This window comes from Trichomonascus vanleenenianus (genome assembly GCF_965637985.1).
Source record: "Trichomonascus vanleenenianus strain CLIB 3782 genome assembly, contig: TRVA0_015S, whole genome shotgun sequence".
In the NCBI taxonomy this organism is placed as follows: Eukaryota; Fungi; Ascomycota; class Dipodascomycetes; order Dipodascales; family Trichomonascaceae; genus Blastobotrys; species Blastobotrys vanleenenianus.
Genome location: NW_027481872.1, coordinates 159,242 through 179,516, shown reverse-complemented (window position 1 = coordinate 179,516; position 20,275 = coordinate 159,242). Strand labels below are relative to the sequence as shown.

The window sequence follows — 20,275 nt, the reverse complement described above, 5'->3', positions numbered from 1 at the left end:
ACCCGAATCAACCGATTGAAAGGATCTTTGCCGCTCTGATGGTTTTTTACGTACCTCAAGAAAACTTCCAGTCAAAGGCTCCAAATAGGCTCATCCATGGTACTACCGGTACTTTGCATCGGCAATAGAAGTTGCTCCGCTTCATCTATGAGCCATTTAATACCTAGCCGGATCGTAATTATAAAAGTTATTTTGGGATCTCCCTGTGCATAACCATGGAACCCGCGGCCGCGAATCCATTTAATAATTACTCTATTCAAGTAAAACGTTGGTGTGGAATCGAGCTGTGATGACAAATAATCAGGCAACAACTTTGTACACAAAACTGATGCATGTTTTTGTTTCTAGTGCCCATTTGACTCGAGTAAAATGCCACACCTATTTGACCAGCTCAAATGATTAAAGCCGGCTAATATGGAGCATTAGATGCTTCAATTGCAGGCCCCAATCCTCAAGCAGATTGCTGGAACTGCAGACGGAATAGTATCCTACGCCAGTCTACTTAGAATAGATGTAAATTGCTGGTGGTGCTCAAGCCCAGCAGAAACTTGATGGTAACATTGCTGACAGAGGGCATGAAGCGATGGGAAAATGAGTAAGTTCGTATCTTATAGGGCATTGAGCTTCGTCAAGAAGTCTATGACAGGCATGATCATCAACATTGATCGAATTCCACAACGTGCTGAAGGAAATTTACCTGGACCTCGAAAGTCTCTATAGGTTTAGGGACTCTTGGGCCAAAATTGACTAACATCTTAAGGGCTCCGAATGGACGTGTCTGAAGCACTCTCTACCTACATGAGCAGGCTCTAGAGGAATTCCAAGATTCTTTTATATCGAGATCATGGATATTACAGGTGCAATTGGGCATCAAGAACCAGGTAAAACTGGTCAAATCAAGCAATTCGACCTGTATCGTCAGGGAATGTCCTTATAGTGACAGAGAATCCATTTCGAGCAAGGAACTAGGTAGCCATTATTTCACCGACTACTTTACTGGCTGAACAGGATCCACTAAATGTGAAAACGAAAACAAATGGAAAGGTTATTAATAGGAAAGGAAAGCTGTCAGAAGAAGGTAGGCGCTTTTTTTTTTCATACCCAAGAAGCTGGTATCCTTGATCGATGGGAATAATTCCACAAGGAATGCAAAACGTCGCTATAAGCTGCCTGTAAGGAGAAAACAAGAGCTAAGGGCCTCAGAATAGAGGCTGCAACCAAATTGGCCCGTCAAATCAGTTCTTACAATAACCTGCAATATGACAATTCTGAAGGTTAGGTAAGAAAAAGCTGGCGGCCAGATACAGATCTAGCTGAGAACGTCCAAGAGGACACGATAGCACCCTAGTCATGCATTGGTAAATATTGGACAGCTTTGAAAGATGCCAAAAGCAGAATTCAAAGGAAGACGAGGCAAAAATTCGTGCCAAAGAGTCGGGGGCAAAGTACAAGAATGCTCAAGACGAGCGTATAAATCTGCAAGCTAATCATGAAAAAACCTCCGATGAGTTTGTCTTCCTTAGATAAGAATACAGTGGGATGACTGGGATCATTGGTAGCCTTTTAAGAGAACAGAAAGCACTAGCGTAGAAGATCGATGTATTGAGGGAAGGTTTTAACTACAGTGTACCAGTATTTGACAAGTTGAAAGAGGTACCAGTACCACAAATGGATATAGGTTCCATAATGAAGCGCACAAAAATCATGAATAGCTCTGATGAATAGATAAAAAAAACCTACCATGTAAACCAATAAAGCTGGCCGGGTACCTGGTAATCTCAATTACCGGTACCGCTGTACCACCGGGTAATTTTCATCCCCCGGGGGCAGCACTTCGCGGTGAGCTATGGAAATCAATTGGGCAGTAAGTTTCTAAATCTTAACGAAGCACTTGAAATTTGAGTAACAAAAAAGAGTAGTATAGCCTCCGCGAAGCGGAGCTACGGGAACTCGAGGGCTGGCCCTCAAATAAAACGGCTCTAGCATAGCGATTACCGGCAATGAACGCGCGCGGCCGTTAACGTTCGCCAAAATAAAGTTTGGGAGTTCAATGTGCGACAAATTATTCCCAACACCACGACAAATCCCAAAAAGCGAAAATCCAAAATTTTTCACTTTGACCTCCCCGAGACTTCCTCCAAGCATTACCAGTTTAACGACAATGTTCGCACAGAGAGTGGGAGGCGCCCCGACGCTGATACGCCAGCAGGTGCGGAATGCGTCTACTCTGGGCAAGCGTAAGAAGCGGATCACTTCGTACCGAACGGAGATGCGACGGTTCCTTGGCCCGAAGAACTTCAAGGGCATGTACACGAAGAACCCGTTCTTCTTTGCAGCCAAGAACAATGAGCCAACCTACATGACCTCCTTCTCGACGCGGGGAGCGACCCGAGAGGGTGGCAAGGTTGACTGGACCCGGGTGTTTGCCAAGGACCCCCGGCGGACAATTCAGCCATTCCAGGAGAACAACTTCTGCAAGTCCAACCATTTGATCTCGGACGCGCTTAGGAAGACCATTCTCTCCGAGTACAGCTCGGGCAAGATGACCGTGCAGAGACTCGGTTTCAAGTACGGCATTTCGATTCCGCGAATCGAGGCCATTATTGCATTGGATAAGATCGAGTCGAGTATGAAGCAGAGTGTAAGTCACGCCCCCTTTTAACCAGCCAATTACTTTGAGGTGGATGAAAATGATGTTTAACGATTAGTCTTTAAGACAAACTTCTATGGTTCTAACATAACTCATATCCTGATTCATCCACCTTTTTATTGGTTGATTCAATTGATCACTTACTAATATGAGACAGGGCAAGATTTCTTCAGAAATGGGCAAGTACGCCCGAACAATGGAAGGCATGTTCCCGCTGCTGGAGCCAAACAGCCGGCTGAGAGACGATTTGACGGAGATTCCTATCCCTGACGAGACTCGACACCAGCGCTTCATTTCCATTGCCGAGTCGCAGCCATTCGGCCCCGTAGATGCCGCCAACGTGCTCAACATTGAGCCTGCCGCGGAGACTCTAGAGAAGCTTAACAACCACGAGCTCGAGCTCCAGTCCAAGTCCAAAAAGAGGGAGGTGTCTTTCATTGCTGCTCAGCTCGAGGGCGAAAAGGCTGCCTTCCGGTTCACCAATGCCAAGGTCGGCGAGGTCGGCCACCGATACGGAGCGGCTCGAGACGACAGAAAGCACGGCAGGAAGATGAAGTACACTGCCACCGGACAGGCTGTCTGGGCTTAAACCTAACAATTCCATCTTGTACATACTTGATATATTTATGACCATCTAATACACCATGTATTATGAACACCCTCCGCCACTCCTAATATCAATTGGTCTAAGCAAGATCACATATCGAGATCAATTGTTCATTCATAGCGGATACATCAATCCAAGGGCGATCTCCGCGAAGCGGAGCCACGGGGGTTTGGGGGCTGGCCCCCAAATAGTACCAACTCATGGTAGTTATCACCTGGTCTAAATTAAGGGGAACAATGCCTCCGAGCTACTGGGGTTTGGTGGTGGTATCAATTTATTTCTGCAGAGATCAGCATAGCGGATTCATCAATCTAACGCTAACGGGATCCAAGGGTTCAGAGATAACAGATAAATATATTATGTCATCCGTTGAGGACATTTATCTATAAATAATAAACTCATCGGGGTCTATGATACAGTGTTGAAAATCATAAGCTAATCGTTAAAAAAAGGGGGGGTCGTAGAAATTTTTTAGTATCGGTAGATGTCAGCCTTGTATGGGCCCTCCTTGGCAATGCTGAGGTACTCAGCCTGCTTGTCAGTGAGCTCAGTGAGCTGGACACCCAAGTGACCAAGGTGGAATCGGGCAACCGACTCGTCAAGGATCTTTGGCAGAGTGTGGACACCAAGCTCGAATGGACCAGACTTCTCAAACTCAACGTGCTTCTTTCGGAACTCCTCGTTCTTGGCGTTGTACAGAGCAATCTGGGCAAGAACCTGGTTGGAGAAGGAGCAGGACATGACAAACGAGGAGTGGCCAGTGGCACAGCCCAAGTTGACAAGTCGGCCCTCAGCAAGCAGGATAACGTGTCGGCCGCTCTTCATCAAGAATCGGTCGACACCTGGCTTGACAACGGTGACGGACTTAGCGTTGGCCTTGAGCCACGCAACGTCAATCTCAATGTCAAAGTGGCCAATGTTGCACACAATGGCGTCGTTTGGCATCGCCTCAAAGTGTCGGCCGACAATAATGTCTCGGCAGCCAGTGGTGGTGACAAAGATCTGACCAACCTTGGAGGCCTCGTCCATGGTAACAACCTGGTAGCCAGAGACAGCGGCCTGGAGCGCGTTGATTGGGTCAACCTCGGTAACCAGCACTCGGGCACCCATGCCCTGGAGGGCCATGGCGCAACCCTTACCGACATCACCGTAACCGGCAACAACGGCGGTCTTACCGGCAATCATAACGTCGGTGGCTCGCTTGATACCGTCAATGAGCGACTCTCGGCAGCCGTAAAGGTTGTCGAACTTGGACTTGGTGACAGAGTCGTTAACGTTGATGGCTGGGACCTTGAGCTTGCCGTCTCGCATCATCTTGTAGAGGTGGTGGACACCGGTGGTGGTCTCCTCAGACAGACCGTAGCAGCCCTCGAGCATCTCTGGGTACTTCTCGTGGACAAGGGAGGTGAGATCACCACCGTCGTCGAGGATCAAGTTAAGGGACTTGTCGTCCTTGAAGGCCTTGAGCTGCTGCTCAATGCACCAGATGTACTCCTCCTCGGTCTCGCCCTTCCAGGCAAAGACTGGGACACCGGCAGCGGCAATGGCAGCAGCGGCGTGGTCCTGGGTGGAGAAGATGTTGCAGGAAGACCAGGTGACCTCAGCACCGAGGGCGACCAGGGTCTCGATGAGAACAGCGGTCTGGATGGTCATGTGGAGGCAACCGGCGATTCGAGCGCCCTTGAGAGGCTGGACGCCCTGGTAGCACCGTCGGATCTCCATGAGACCTGGCATCTCGTTCTCGGCGAGCTCAATCTCTCGTCGGCCGAAAGCGGCCAGGGAGATATCGGCGACCTTGTAGGTAACAGCTGGAGCACTCATTTTTTGGGTTATTTTATGGGTGGGTGAAGAAAAAGAGGAAAACGCAGGTCGTCCACGTAGCGCCTTTTATATGTGGTCTGCAGCAAGCCATTCCGGAAATTTTTCAAGACACATGTCTCATAAAAATTTTGCCCCCTTATAGAAAGAAAGTCACGTGAAAGTTGGGCCTCTCCTCGTAAACACTACATAGGTGAATTCAATTGGCTTTTGGACTAAGATTTGTTTGTGTTTTTTGGGTCGTTGTGTTTTAAGTTCGAGGCTGCTCCTGTGGGTTCTTTCAAAGGGGGGGTTTTCTGGGTGTTGTTAACCGTTAGGGTTGGAGGGTTTTTCTTTAGTGGTTACGGGTTTGTTGGGTTCAGTCATGCACAATGCCGTATGCGGCCCGTTGATTGGGTACGGTGTAAACGACCGTGGTGCTGAAGCCTCATAGAATGCGGCTTACTACAAGTACTAGAGTCAAGCATCTTTGAAATGTATTTGATTTGAACTGGCTTCAATGGAACCAAATTCCAACGACTACCTACCAAAAGAATTTAGATGAAATCGAGCCGTTGTAAAGCTAGCATCCTCAATTACAGTGTATCAATAACGATAATTGTTAGTGGGCTTATATGTTAAGGGGAAACTATAGTAATGCCAAATAGTAACTGCAATTAAACAACTATTTCTACTGTAACACATGACTATCCAAATAGAGTACCGGCAATCACAGAGGTAATGTATGACTATAGATCACTTGGCTTATAGAGGAGTGAACTGTCTAATTCTTAGTCAATTAGCATAACGTTAGCTAATAGTCAAATATCACAAATGACACTAATAGTTAGTCAATTATAACAAATCGCATACCAGGTAGCTAATAGTCAATTATAACAAAATCACATGTATGCCAATTACTACACCAAATAGGTACAATTAAGGTGTCCCGAGCAACTTTAGCAATTACCAAGAATAGGCCTCTTCAAAGTAGTCTACCCGGCCATGCTCGCAATAATCCATCGTCTCAACTACCCCTGCCCGAATGGCATCCATCATTGGAGGCGGCCCGCATCCCAACACACAAGCAGATCCGCCACTCTGCTTAAAGAAATTGCCAATGCGCTCCTTGAGGTCTGGCCGTTGCCCCATATTGATAATATCCTGCCAATTGCCATGCTTACCCAAATTCTCCGTAGACCTGGCCAAGTCCGTCTCAGACCAGTTCGAGTTCAGCGATTGCTGGCTCGACAAAGTCATGGACGACACCGAGGTCGGCTTGAGCTGCGGCACGGTCGTTGGAGCCGCGTCGAGAGAGTCCTCCTTCTCCATTAGCCCATGCTCGCCGAGGTCCTTCATTGCATGAATGAAAATCTCCGCCTTGGCCGTGCGGTATGCCTTAGCAAGCCGCTCGCCTACCCAGAATGCTTCATGGCGGAATTGAACGTACCATAAAAACACAATGCGAATTGACCGCTCCTGATCAATGAGGTGCTCGATGTACGGCATAACTCCCGTGATTCCCACTCCTCCAGCAATAAGCAGGACGTTATCATAATTCTCCACGGGACAATGGCTGCCATAAGGCCCTTCAATCACTACAGATATGGTCATTGGGTTGTTCTCAGCACAGTTCTTCTTCGTCAAGTACTTGATGAATCGCCTCGTCATACCATTTCGCTGCTTGCACATGAGCTGGAAGGACTCTCCGTCGCTTGAGGGCCCCACGACCGAGAACGGATGCGCTTCCCAGAACCGCAGCCGGTTTAAGTGAATAAAAACATACTGTCCTGGTTTAGCCCGCCACACAATTGGCGTTCTAATCTTGACGGAAATGAGATCCTTGTTGACGACGCATACTTGAGCAAACGTTGTCCGTGCAGACCCCATGGCCGGGGGCAGGATGAGAGAGAAGTTGATAAAGATTATCCGTGTTAGCCGAATAATCCAGTCGGCGCACCACAGGGCGAACGAGACGTAAACAGTCTGTTTGTACCCAAGTCCATTGAGATGGTATATCGTGCACACAAAAGCGCCAATGGCACAGGCAATGTGCAGCCGCAGGAAGATTTCATAGTAATTTACGCGGAATGACCCACTACCGACCATAATTGCCATGAGAAACATTGCAGCCACACCCCAGCGGTAGTACGGCAGCGGGTAAAAGTACTTGACCAGCGAAGCGCCATAAGACGCTGAAAAGACGTGCTTCGTCACGGCATGGACGATAAATTGAAGGTAGGTTACCCGAGCAATGGCACGATGATACGTGTTGAAGGTTGTGTATGTCCACCCCGTCGACCAGATTAGCAGGTTGTTGCGTAGAGAAAACAGCACAAAGAGCGGCATCTGGATAACCCCAATGATTCCAGACCGGTCAGACACAAACCGCAGCATCTCCTTGTAGTGCGAAGGATAGAGAATGTCCTGGTCGAGGAAGGTATAGGGGGTCACCATAAAGATAATGTTGAGGATGAAGTACACGCCAATGACGATGGTTTCGAACCTAGTGGGTATCATGAACCGCATGCCAAAACAATTGAGTCTCGTCATGTGCTTAAATCCAAAGCAGGCCGGGATAAAAAGGTTCTTCTGAAGCCATCTCGTAGCCTTGCCAGGGCGGTCCATACACGCGCGACGGCTCGAAAACCGCACGTAAACATATGTCAGAAACTTGCTCATTGTCGCTAGAATCATGATAATAACCCAATATGCAACAAGGAAAGAGCCCTGCCATGTGCCAATGTCCTTCATTCGAAGGTAGTTGTAGACAGACATGTACGCCATACGGAACTTCCTAAATGGAACCTTGACGGGCTGGTACACGGGCACCTGGTCGCTGGCAAAATGGTCCAGCACTTTCGTAGAGTTAACATAATCGATTGAGCTTTGATAGTCAACGTCGGAGACGACAGCATTGTTAATTTCACACACGCTGTAGGTGAAGTGATCCCAGGCACTGTCTCTCTCTGTGGCTCCGAGGGAATGGGTCTTGATGCACAGAGCAATTGATCCGAGGAAGCTGTTGCTCTTGCATAGGCACCGCACGTCCTGGGTATTACAGCCGTCAAACTGGAGGAGCAGCGCCTGATGGCAGGTCTCCCCAATAATCCAGCTATTGGGCCACATTGCCGCGGCTGGAGTTGCCACCAATAGCAATAGCGATACTACCCACATCATTCGGTAGAGAGAAAATAATAGATTGTTCCAAGTGAGTACTTGAGATCTCAATTGGTCTTGAGGAAGTGTCCAATAAAGGCCCGCCACTTCATGTCGAATTTTATTACAGTTCATTAAACTTTACATCAACGCTCATCCGTTAGTCCGAGTTGGGCCCCAATAATATTACTTATCGTTACAGTTCTTCGTGCTTCTTAGCACTCGATCCTTCGTTCATAACCTTCTCCGCCTTCTCTTGCTCTTCATTATCATCTTCCTCCGCCTGCTCCACATCTTCGTCCTCTTTCTCTGCGACTTCGACAGGTTCAATATACTCCACATCCTCCGCTTCCGGCATTTCTCCTTCTTCCTCCTCTTCTTCCTCTAAGTCTTCCTCTACGTCGATTCCATCATTAGTATCTTCAGGAACATCTTCCTCGAGCTCCTCGTATATCTCAGCGTCTACTGGCCCTTCCTCTTTCTCCTCATCCGTGTTCTTTCGCTGCTCAATAATACGCTGCTGGAGAAGGAAGTCAGCCTTGGATCGCATGGCACTCAAAAACTGAGCCGTTTCCTTGGCCAGAATATTGGCAGTCTCCTGAGCCTCGCGCAGCATCTTGTTTATGTCCGACATGTTAATGTCAAAATCATTGAGTTCCTTGCGCGTACCAAGCAACCGGTCCTTGAGCTTTCGGTACTCCTTCCAATCCTTCCATTGAATAGTACCCTCATCGGCTTCGCCGTTGGAGCTTGCAGAGGACCCGTACGAGTCAACGGAAACCATCATGCGGCCAATCTCCTGAATCGCGGCGTCGGAGAATTCGTCAAACGCCTCAATGGTCGCCTGTCGTACCATCTCGGTTCGGTTAACTGCGTCCTGGGCCACTTTTTCAGCTTCAAACCGCACTGCCAGCGCAGCAACTCGAATCTCGTCTGCCGCATCTCTAAATCGTGTTTGAATCATTGCAGGCGTGATTTCATCGCCAACTGGCTGACCGTTATCCGCCTCAGTCCGCTCAATGTTGCTCACGAGCGCGCTAAGCTCCTTAATCGATTTGGTCTGCACATGCTGAAGATCCTGCAACAGCTTGGTGAACACGGGCTCGGCACCCCCTGCAATGTTAGCCTTTTCAAGCTCTACGTCGTCCAAGAACGAATTGAACGCATCCTTGGTCAGCTTCCTCACTACGCGCTTCCAGTGCTCAAGATCGCTCTTTGGCTGATCGCTCTTCGGCTGGGATGGAGAGTGAGTCCGCTCTGGCTCGACGGTGGTAGACATTGTGTGTCGCACCGTCTCGTAGATTGTTTCGGTAATTGTCTCTTCCTCTTCAAACAAACCATCTTCACTGTCAGTGGCCGCTGCTGATGTAACCTCTCCAGCCGCATCTCGTAGTTTCTCGGATACTTTGGCCGAAACGCTACTGAAAGTACTGCTGCTGTCCTGGCGGTTGAGGAGCCGGTCCTGAATCTTCTCTAATTGCGGCTCAAAATTGTCTTTGTAGACGCTGTTCACCTTGGGGGACACTTTAGTCGTTACCCAGTCATAGCCCTTAAGGCAGTAGTCCTTGGCAATTGACGCAACTACGAGAGAATACCGCTTGACAACAGGATACACCTTGTCTCGGGCAACGCGCTGACTCTTTTCAAGATAGGGCCGAGCCATTTCTAGCGCCGGACGGACGTAGCCATAATAGGTCGAGTATAACACGTCGAACGTCTTCTGACCCGCGAGACATGCCCGATCAAGCACAGGGCGCACCTGCGCGTCGTACTTGGCCCGTACAAGATCGATCTTGGGCTTGACGTACCGGGCGTGCGCGTCTACGAGTTTGGCCGCGTAGGGATCAGCTACGGCCGAGGCCTTGGAGACAACGACCCTAACACCCGGCTCCACGTATCGCGAGTACGCAGCGACGCTCTTATTCCAATAGGGCTCAATGCGCTGGACTGCAGGGTCCACGTATTGGCTGTAGTAGGGCTTGACGTAGGGAGCGGCGAGGTCGAAACCGTGGTGCAATGGCTTGCACAGCACCGGGGCATCCTCGAGAGTCGCCGGGTCCGCGCTCGGGGGGCATTTCCAGATGGACAAGTAGATCAAATAGTACACGAAGAGCCGCAAAACGAGCGACTTGAATCGCATTTTGCAGGCCATGGTTGACTACTATGTCCCAGGGGTAGGTTGGTGATAAGTGGTAGTGGTGTCAGGCTATCAACAGTCACAAGATAAAGCTGTATTATTACCGCGGGCGCACCACTCCACGTGTAGGTTCTGCCCGCAAATGAAATTGTACAATTAATCTGGCTGAGATGTTTAGAGCTAATGGGTTGACTTTATATTTAGCAGTGGTTCCTTCAGATGAATGGGATTTATTTGGAAGTGGATGGAAGTGGATATGGATCTTTTTTATTATTTAATGCACTGTGTTAAGTTGGACATGAGCCGCACACCGTGCGGCTGAATCTCCAGATATTGCAACACACCAATACAAGTGTACCAGTAGAACCAGAAGAGATATAACAAAAAAATTGAGACTACGAGTTACATTGTGCTTGGAAGATATGAGATATATTCGTATTTCAGGTAAAGCTGTGCTTGCATTAGCTAACGACCGGCTCTACGAAGTACCTAGTTTAAAACGATCAGCAGTCCCTATAACCTTGCAACCGCATATAGCCCAAATTATTCCTCAGTCACTACTGTACTGTATTCAGGCTCACTTAATTATCAGCCGTGACCCATAACGTCAAGGGTCCGACAATGCGACACGGGGAGAGGAAGTCGGGTCCTCCCAAAGTGTGCCCTAACGGAAGGCGTTTCCTAATTGGGACGATACCGTCTGCGGGGCCGCGCGGATTGGTTGGGAATTCTCTTTTTTCCCACTATAAAGGGAGCCCCAGAAACACGAAACTTTTCACTTCACTCTATGGTTTTTCGACACACTATGATCTCTGTGTGATTGAGATCTTTATGAAGTAGCGGAGTCATGATTCCGCTACGATGGTTCATAAAGGTTTTATTTTGCACAAATCATTGGAGCTCTTTTATATAGATTTAATAAGGTAAGCATTACCGGATATGATAGTTCGGAACGATGGTACGATGATGATCCAACCTTCAAATTTCAAACTAGAGTTTGTGATATTGTTTAAATGATCAGACGTGGATTCTGACCGTCATCTTTCTGATATGATTTTCTTTTGACGACTTTGACTAACATTATGTGCAGGTATGATTTTTTTACAAAGATTACAGATATTTGGAACTCGTTCGGCTTTTAAGTGATGAAATAACAAAACAAAGCTGGAATTACCCACAGAACGTTTATATGTTGATAAAGTTTTTGCTGCAACAACTACTACTGATTTAAAGCCGAATGTGTCTCCAATTATTGGAATATCGAAACATTACTAACAGTCTTTTATAGGTATGCAAATTGCATGATATCCCGGTAATTGGCAAAAGAATATCCCAAATGACGACCATCAGCACTGGGCACTGACGTTAAATGAGCCGATATGCTTTTAGTAGGCCTAGAAAACCTACGCTACTGATTTTTTTTTGCCATTATCAACTTTTTTTGAGAACAATGAACTAACTGGAATTGTTTGAAGAATTCATAGAATTAGAAGACAATTCAATCTCATTTGTTCAATTTGGTAAGTTTTACTCCGATACAACCATCCAGAAGCACACAAAATGATGACACCTGATGACGAGTCATATTCGGGCTTCCCGATGACGATAAAACTTTTTTTACCATTCATGCTTTACTGATTTTTGTGCAATGTTAATTGGATTTGGTCATGCGATTGTGAAGCGTTTACTAACATCGAAGAAGAAAATGATTTTCACTTCGCGTAGCTTAAAAAAATCCTGGCAATGATGAGACAAGTTGAATAATAGACAAGCATATGTCTGAATTTTCATGTTTGAGAACTCAACGCGTCTGAGCTAGTATAAAGTCTACGGCTTTTTTCTATTCCATTACAATTGGTATGTTCATTCACCCTTTGGATGCAGTTTGGAGGTTTTATATGATGAACAAATACTCACGACGGTCAACTGTACGCCCAAAATACGTGGCAATTGATGAGACTCGCCTGTGACAGGGCACTTTTTATCACTGATCAAACCAAAAGAACTGCATCTTTTTGAAAATGTTTCGCTAACATTGATAGGAATATTTAGATGTAGTTGAGAGAAATATACAGTGGTATTTGAGAGCAGAACTTATCAATTGGGCTAGCCCTCCAAAGCTTCGTGTCGGTATAATAGAGTAACGAGTATTTATTCAATGAATGTATTGAGATATATAGAGTGCGCTGGGATTTGCACTTGGAGAGCCAGCCCTCCATACCTCCCGGGAGCGTAGCGCTTTGCGTCAATATAATACAGTAACGGATGAGGAGCTAGAATTGGGAGGCAAAAGATAGATATCGTTCTATTTGACTTTTTTTTAGACCTGCTCTTCGCCAAAGGCCGACTCGATTGGCTTCTCCATAATGGCGGCATGGCCAAGAATAGTCACTCCAGAGGCACCAATGAGCCAGAGGATAGTAGAGAGCGGCGAGGCAAAGATACCCAGTGGAATCGCAATGATAAATAGACCAGTGTACAGAGACGAAGTTGGGATAGTAGTGAATCTCAGGTCGAGATCCTGGCCCTGGAGAGCCCCGATACCCAGCATTCCCAACACGACAAAGCCCTATATTTCATCTGAGGTTAGTGCGGTTCCCTCGATCTGAGATCAAAAACATTGACTTACAATAACGAAGAGGAGAAGCAAGTTGGTCAACAGGGAGTAGACCGAGAGCAGAGCGAATACGATGGCGTAGTTAGTCGAGAAATAGCTCAGGTTGAAGTTGATTCGTGACTGGGCGTCGCCCCAGCCCTGTGGCTTGGACATTCGCTTAATGTCGAAGAAATCAGTCAACGACTTTACATTGCTGAATCGCGATCGAAGAGCACCGGCTTCGGTCTATAAAGAGCTCGTTAGATCAGAGTTCACATATTTACAGGCTAGTGATTTACCGTACCTGAAGCCGTTCATAGCCAAATCTTCCGGTCAGAGACCCAAGCTGTGAGCCAGGTTAGTCAGTTTTCCTTATTTCTTGAAGAGGAATATATCCCGGTTAGTTGCACTTACCTGGAGCGAAGAAGCAAACGATCCAAGAGACATGTTAGTATTACTATTAGGACGCGGTTATTAGTCGTTGACGTGTTTGGACTGTGCGTAGGATTTTTGGGAGTTGACACTTTTCAGTGGAAGCTGCGCCCGTTAATATACCAGCACGAGGCTTATGAAGGTGGAAAAGGCGAAGCATGTAATGACCACGTAACCCTGTGCATATGGAATTCAGCCGCAAATAATAACGTCTGGATTTTGTATTGCGATTTACTTTCTTTTGGAAAAAATAAAAAGCCCTGTAAACGATTTATGACAGTTCGTTGGTATATTGGTTTTGGTGGAGGAAATGGGTAGCCGCACAAGCCGCATTCATACTGTGGGAGAGTTCATGACGACTAAGCAGACATTGGTATCGAATCGGTCATAAGATAATGGCAGTTCTCCATATGTTCCAATATATACCAAAAGATACATTGATTCTAGCTTCTCCTGGAAATAAGGACATGTATTGTAGCTCAGAGAAACTGTACAATGCCTGGAAGTGTTCTCCTTGCCATTTAAATTCCGGTACATGGTATTAAGGAGCTATCAGCTACCAAACTGGCTATTCCCTCTCACTGAACTAGCGAAACACAAATATCCCATGAAATATCGTTGAATCTAGTTTTTTTTTTTTCGCTTTCTTTAGATACAAAACGTACATAATAAATACCTTCTATGCATGATAATAAATAATAAATATAGATAGAACTAAGGGTCGGCAGACTTCTTCGAGTTGCAGGCGACAATCTTTATTCGATCCGCGTGAACAATCTCTCCCCCGTCCATCTTGAAGTTAACATCCTTGACAATGAATGTCCACACGTCATCACAGCATCTGTAGGTATGCAGGTGGCCCTTGAGAGACAGTCGAGATTTGACAGTTTCTCTCAGCTGATCAGCCATGACCTTATCGAACTGAATAAGTCTGTTAATATCTTTTTTTTTTCAATGGAGGCAAATGTGAACGGTCTTACGTTTTCTAGTATCTTCATGGCCAGTTGAGGCTGGATCCGCGAATCACTTGTACGCAATTCATGTTAGTCTACACACAAATTTTGAAAAAAAAAAACTACAGAAATGAGACGGAAAACACAAACATACGAGATAAGCATATCTAACGCATCAGTGAGCGCAGTACCGATGCTACTCCTTCGGTAGAGCTCATAATACTGCACTGAACTCATCCTTCAGATGTGATATTTATATGGGGTGTAGTGGAGAAGGGAAGATTCCGTGGCGGAGGAATAAAGCCTCCCCCTGCGCGTGCGCAAACGGAGATCCGACTTTGTAGAAGCCACTGGAATATCACTACGGTAATAACCAGTACAACAGTGGTCATATAGCGGTCAGAAATTCCAGGAATTAGAGAGACGTCTACTAAAATTATGGCAATTCATAACTGCTGTAGTAGCTCATACTACTGTAATTTTATTCGTTTACTACAGTGTACTGTATCTATAGCTTTTGAGCCTCCACCATATACAGGGGCAATTGGTTAACCACTGGGACTAGAATTACGTAACTAAGACGGCCCTCCGCGGCTATATTCTTAACTACAAAATTTGGACTTTTTCACCTTCCCTCTTCATTCATACTTCAGTTATTCGTATTCATTATTATATATTCTACGCCACTTCTCAGCAGCCATAAACGGTTGAGAAACGACAGAAGTGCGACCGAACCTCTCGTAAATAAAATCTTTTGTATATAGAGAAGTGCAAGAGCTCGTCAAGTAAAAACGGCTCATCATTACATTATTTTTATTGGTACTATTTGTCATTCTCTCTAGAACTGTCCAAATACAGCCCTCCTTTTGCCTTAAAAGACGAGAAGAAAAAAAAAGGCTAAAAAAGAAGAAGAGAACGTATAACAAGAGTAATAATAATAATGAGCTCTGTCGTGTACTACAAATTCAAGTCGCAGAAAGAGCCCTCCCGTATTACTTTTGACGGTACTGGCATCTCAGTGTTCGACCTCAAGAAGGAGATCCTCATTGCCAATAAACTCACGGCGACTGCGGATTCCTTTGACTTGCACATTATCAACCCCGACACTAAAGAAGGTATGTATCATTTGCTTCTTTGCAGTATGCAGAGCTTTAATGATTTTTCAACTTGTTTATACAATTGAGCCAGTTACTAACTATGAAATATAGAATATGCAGATGACTCTCAGGTCATTCCACGGTCCATGTCCGTAATTGCCAGACGGTTGCCGGCTAACAAGCCCGGTGCGTCTAAATACGTGACTGGTACCCTGGCATCTATCCGACAGAAGAAACAGCCAGCTCCGGTCATCAAGAGTTCTGCGCCTTCGAATGCAGGTCTTCCTGATGCCCCCGCTGGCTCCGAAGAAGAGAAAATCTCGGCCATGTTCCAGGCCCAGGGCGAGCAGTGGCAGCAGACTCAGCAGCACATGGCCAGCGCCGCGCCAGTTTACTACTCCTCTCACAGCAAGATCAATGCCAATGTACCTGACCATCCGCCTCCTGCAGGATACGTTTGCTATCGGTGTGGCCAGAAGGGCCACTGGATCCAGGCATGCCCGACTAATAACGATCCCAACTGGGAGGGCAAGCGGGTGCGTAGGACCACTGGTATTCCACGGTCAATGCTCAAGACCGTTGCGAAGCCTGCAAATGAGGAGGATAGTCCAAGCACTATGATGATCAACGATGAGGGCGAGTACGTTGTGGCCGTGGCCGATAATGCGTCGTGGCAGAACTATCAAAAGAAGGCGAAAGAGCAGGGTAGCAAAGCGGCCAACTCAAAACCCACAGATCCTGAATTGCAGGACCCGATCACCCACAAGCTGTTTGTTGATCCAGTTACGACGCCATGCTGCAAGAAGACGTATTCTCGGGACGCTCTCGAGACTGTTCTGCTGGACTCTGACTTCAAGTGCCCCAATTGCGGTCAGGACGAGGTGTTATTGGACCAGCTTACTCCGGACAAGGAGATGCAGAAGCGAGTGGAGGAGTACAAAAAGGGTCTCAACGGAGGAGATAATAAAGAATCTGATGAGTCCAGCAAGAGGAAGAGAGAAGAAGACGAGCAGGAGGGCGAAGATGCGGATGGCAAGAAGGCAAAGACGGACGAAGCAAACGGCAATGGTGAGGAAAACACCCCGAATGATCAGCAGAATTTCATGCAGATGCCAATGATGCCTCCGCCAATGATGATGATGATGTCTGGAATGATGCCGCCATTTATGCCGATGATGGACCCTAATATGATGATGAACTTCCAGAAGCAGCAGCAGCAACAGCAGAAGCCTGATCAGGATCAGTCTGAAGCGCAGAAGCAGAAGCCTCAGGAACAGGCACAGAAGAGAAATGGCGGTTCGAGGATGCAGAATGATTCGAAGAAGCCATAGACTAATCTTTATTTTAGATATTTATCGTCATCATACTTGTTTTAATGCATTCACTACCAGTTAGCGACAAGGATCAATTGACATGAGTACATCTCTGCATATTTTATGGGAAGCTTGTACGTAAACGTATGTTTATGGGAACAAAACATCCTGATAAGATAAGATATACTAGTGTAGACATTTAGCGATTCATTTTGAACCATGTATGAATGAGTAATAGTGATAACTTCAAATGGTACATAGGCATATTAATAAAGCTGTTGCCAAATGGCATATTTTGACTCAATCATATTTTAAATGGGTAATTAAACAATCCATAATCCAGCAAAGCTGAGGCAAGTACTAGAATGGTACATTCGCGTAGTTATTACATATCCAGACTTAAAATAGGTTTAATTGAGTATAGAGGCTGGCGATTACAAGCTTAGCTAACATATCCAGATCATTATAAACCTACAACTCTAGCAATTATCAAATCATATCACGCTTTTCCATTTTGATTTCATAGGCCATCCGAGTACTGAACAACAGCGTACTTGCCATACCACACCCAAGTGTAACCCTCCTTATCCTGCGTTTCCGCCCACTCCTTCTCAACTTTCGCAACAACATCCTCGGAAAGACCCGAGCAAGTGTCTGCCTTGCAGGTTCGCAGGGTGAGAACTCGAACACCCGAGGTAGCCAGGTCCTGGATAGCGGTTCGGAAAGGAGTGGTCTTTGGCCACATCAAATCACCAAGCATCTTTCGATGGTTCAGGTCACCCTTGAGGATCACCAAATTGGAGTCTTTGAGGTCTTCCCAGACGTTGTTCCCGCCTCCAAGGCCGCCCTGCTTGATCTCGTTGAATGAGTACGCAGTGGTCCAGAACGACGAACTTCGGATGACAATCTTGCCATTTCCGTGGTAATCAGCCAGTCGTTCAACCAGGTAGTCGATATCCGGCCGGTCGTCGACCTGGCCAAAGAATCCAGGGTTCATGAGGTGGTTGAAGATGTGGAGCACGTCTGAAGGAAGAACATCAGACACGAACCAGCCAATGTTCTTTGGATGCAGCACAATGGTCTCGGCAAGGCCTGAGTCAAGCAAGAACAGGGCATAGACGAGGTCAGTGTACAATTCGAACCCGGCGTTGTCCAGAACAATGTCAATTCGTCCGCCCTTCTCAGCGAGAAGAGTCTGCCAGACTTCACTGAGGTCGTTGGCCAGGATGTTTTTCTCGTTCTTCTTTCGCGTTTCAGCCCCCTGAAGAGCCTGGATCTCCTCGAGAGTGACATTGGTCAGCAGGGAGAGGTCAGTGGCATTACCCCACAACGAAACATCGGTGAACTCCCGGAACAGAACTTCAAGGGTCTCGTCATTCAGTTTATCTGAGCTCAGTTGGGCCTCAAGGCTCTTGTACCGCTTGGCGAGCTCAAACACAGCAGTCTTAGAGTGCAGGAAGGTGTCATTCTTTTGACGAAGGAACACATCATAGTGCTTCCAGTGCTCTGTTTCGACGAAGAAGGTCGCAAGCCGTCGGTACAGATAGCACTCAGAGTACAACCATGGTGCGGTGAGCCACGTATCGTGCCCAGGCTCCAGCTTCTCCAGCTGACGGTTGTAGTCCACGATGTCTTTACCGTAGAGATCGCCCTCTGGCAGTGGAGAGATCTTGCGGTTGTGCTCCAATTCGTACTTGAGAGTAACTACCTTCCGGATCAGCTCCATGCCCTCGGTAATCTTGTCAGATTCGCTCTCAGAGAGGCTTTGGACAGTTCTGTACAAGTCGTCGATAGCCCCCGTCAGGATGACGGGCCATCGAGACCGGGCCGAAGACCACGCAAACGACTTCTCGTCGTTGTTATAGTACGGAGCAGGCACAGACATTCTACGATAATTAATGGCTAAGCTTTTTTTTGGACCTTTCCAGGAGTATACGTCGACTTAGTACCGAACAGGTCTCAGTTATCGTGCGGCCCCGAAATTTCAGTGATCGGAAGGATAAGCCCCGATGAGATCAGGATCAGCCACCAAACTGCGTAATCAAATTTCATGTCGACGCTGAAAGAGCTGTATAGACAGAGCTTGAAGCTCAAGGAAAACCTCGAGAGCAAGGGCCTGAGGCAGGACACGCCTGAGTTCAGGAGTGAACTGGCGTCGGTCATCCGCTCCTTTGAGCAGAGCAAGAAGCTGGCGGACAGCGTTGCCATGTTCAGCTCTAACGAGGGCCTCGAGGACCTGAATGCCCAGGATATCCAGTACATGGGCATAGACTACTATCTTGGCGAATTGACCGAGAGGGCCCATAAGAACCCTGAGGACAGGTCGGAGATCCTGAAAGTGGCAGTGGAGTATTATCTAGGGTACTTACAGCTTCTTGATTCATACGGGATTCTCACTAATACCCTGTCGAAGAAGCTGAATGGCGTAATTGCGAACCCAAAGCTGGAACATCTTCAGTCTGGAGATGCAACTGCCAGGAGAGCTGATAAAATTGAGCGGTTTAAGCTGGAGAAATCACTGAAAGAACAGCTAGTCTACGCCGCGAGCAACCCCATGTCAGACGACGAAGCGTATCGAAAGCTTCAGTTGGCTCAGCAGGGTATCTTGGCTCTTAAGGCGTTCACGGCATTGGAGAATATATACATGGAACTTGAGCTGCTCAAGAACATGCCGCCACCACCACCATCCCATCCGGGCGCTCAGTCGTCCCAGGACTCAAGAGAAAAAAACAGAAACACTTCTGGGTACCAGTTCGGCAAGCTAGATGAGCCATTGCGTAATACTGGGCCACTGCTGTCAAAGTCAGGCAAGGTCAACCGGCCGTTTACCATCGTGCGGTCACGGGACCAGGTCAAAAAGAACGTGTTTGGCACTGGGCAGTATCTTCCGACGATGACTGTGGAGGAGTACCTTGAGGAGGAGCTGAAGCAGGGTGGAATTATCCAAGGAGGAGGTAATGATGGCAAGGAGGAATCTGAGGACGAGGATAACATGGACAAGACGGACGAGGAGACTTACAAGGCACGAAAATGGGACGAGTTTGTTGAAGCAAACCCGAAGGGCTCTGGCAATACCATTAACCGGGGCTGATAATTGTTTGGACGAGACTTATTTATAATATCCACCGCCTCAATGCATTCGTATAGGCTGTTCAATTGGGTTCCTTGAGGGGCCAGCCCCTCAAACTCCCCGTAGCTCGTATCCGCCGAGGATTAGACGCTATTGTTATCACTTTTATGTAACTATCGCTACCAAATAGGTGTATACTTCGAATGAAAGCGGAAATAGTCATGCATGATGGCATAATCTATAACCATCAATTGCCAATTAACTGTAGCATTACACACATACTATCTCGTGCGGATTCTAAAATAGATTTTGACGTATATCTATTCCACTTCTACTTATATCTATTCCACTTCTACTTAGTATATAAGTATCACTTTTAACACGGTATTGACTAACGACAGTCAGTGTGAATGGAGTCTAGCTATCGGCATTCCTGTCTGGACAGTATAGTATGTATCCGTAAA

General features: G+C 46.9%; 9 protein-coding genes and 1 non-coding gene across 11 annotated transcripts; 4 read left to right on the top strand and 6 right to left on the bottom strand.

The window, feature by feature from the left end:
* Window positions 1-2,161: 2,161 nt before the first annotated feature.
* MRPS35 (mitochondrial 37S ribosomal protein mS45 MRPS35) lies at window positions 2,162-3,239 on the top strand (the record flags this gene model as incomplete). Its single annotated transcript, XM_076684409.1, has 2 exons — window positions 2,162-2,641; window positions 2,808-3,239. 2 exons carry the CDS (start codon window positions 2,162-2,164, stop codon window positions 3,237-3,239), a joined length of 912 nt encoding a protein of 303 aa, XP_076541377.1.
* Window positions 3,240-3,728: 489 nt separating this feature from the next.
* Window positions 3,729-5,078, bottom strand: SAH1 (adenosylhomocysteinase; the record flags this gene model as incomplete). Its single annotated transcript, XM_076684408.1, has 1 exon — window positions 3,729-5,078. The coding sequence occupies one exon, from the start codon at window positions 5,076-5,078 to the stop codon at window positions 3,729-3,731; it is 1,350 nt and encodes a 449-aa protein (XP_076541376.1).
* A 942-nt stretch (window positions 5,079-6,020) lies between these two features.
* On the bottom strand, window positions 6,021-8,183 carry FRE3 (ferric reductase family protein; the record flags this gene model as incomplete). Its single annotated transcript, XM_076684407.1, has 1 exon — window positions 6,021-8,183. The coding sequence occupies one exon, from the start codon at window positions 8,181-8,183 to the stop codon at window positions 6,021-6,023; it is 2,163 nt and encodes a 720-aa protein (XP_076541375.1).
* Window positions 8,184-8,409: 226 nt separating this feature from the next.
* On the bottom strand, window positions 8,410-10,365 carry SHE10 (She10p; the record flags this gene model as incomplete). The annotated part of the gene is made up of 1 exon (XM_076684406.1): window positions 8,410-10,365. One exon carries the CDS (start codon window positions 10,363-10,365, stop codon window positions 8,410-8,412), a length of 1,956 nt encoding a protein of 651 aa, XP_076541374.1.
* Window positions 10,366-11,146: 781 nt separating this feature from the next.
* On the top strand, window positions 11,147-12,442 carry TRVA0_015S01486. Of its 2 annotated transcripts, none has more exons than XR_013062083.1 (4): window positions 11,147-11,273; window positions 11,826-11,870; window positions 12,053-12,207; window positions 12,393-12,442. It is a non-coding gene; the product is annotated as an uncharacterized misc_RNA (transcript). The 2 variants fall into 2 exon arrangements; XR_013062084.1 differs by having other exon boundaries at window positions 11,639-11,870; window positions 12,403-12,442.
* Window positions 12,443-12,670: 228 nt separating this feature from the next.
* On the bottom strand, window positions 12,671-13,393 carry YIP3 (Yip3p; the record flags this gene model as incomplete). Its single annotated transcript, XM_076684405.1, has 4 exons — window positions 12,671-12,919; window positions 12,980-13,192; window positions 13,251-13,292; window positions 13,361-13,393. 4 exons carry the CDS (start codon window positions 13,391-13,393, stop codon window positions 12,671-12,673), a joined length of 537 nt encoding a protein of 178 aa, XP_076541373.1.
* Window positions 13,394-14,092: 699 nt separating this feature from the next.
* On the bottom strand, window positions 14,093-14,568 carry TOA2 (transcription initiation factor IIA subunit gamma; the record flags this gene model as incomplete). The annotated part of the gene is made up of 3 exons (XM_076684404.1): window positions 14,093-14,299; window positions 14,359-14,404; window positions 14,486-14,568. 3 exons carry the CDS (start codon window positions 14,566-14,568, stop codon window positions 14,093-14,095), a joined length of 336 nt encoding a protein of 111 aa, XP_076541372.1.
* A 703-nt stretch (window positions 14,569-15,271) lies between these two features.
* On the top strand, window positions 15,272-16,759 carry MPE1 (protein Mpe1p; the record flags this gene model as incomplete). The annotated part of the gene is made up of 2 exons (XM_076684403.1): window positions 15,272-15,446; window positions 15,540-16,759. The coding sequence occupies 2 exons, from the start codon at window positions 15,272-15,274 to the stop codon at window positions 16,757-16,759; spliced, it is 1,395 nt and encodes a 464-aa protein (XP_076541371.1).
* A 502-nt stretch (window positions 16,760-17,261) lies between these two features.
* On the bottom strand, window positions 17,262-18,626 carry TRVA0_015S01398 (putative methyltransferase; the record flags this gene model as incomplete). Its single annotated transcript, XM_076684402.1, has 1 exon — window positions 17,262-18,626. One exon carries the CDS (start codon window positions 18,624-18,626, stop codon window positions 17,262-17,264), a length of 1,365 nt encoding a protein of 454 aa, XP_076541370.1.
* A 165-nt stretch (window positions 18,627-18,791) lies between these two features.
* On the top strand, window positions 18,792-19,832 carry TAP42 (Tap42p; the record flags this gene model as incomplete). Its single annotated transcript, XM_076684401.1, has 1 exon — window positions 18,792-19,832. The coding sequence occupies one exon, from the start codon at window positions 18,792-18,794 to the stop codon at window positions 19,830-19,832; it is 1,041 nt and encodes a 346-aa protein (XP_076541369.1).
* Window positions 19,833-20,275: the final 443 nt, after the last annotated feature.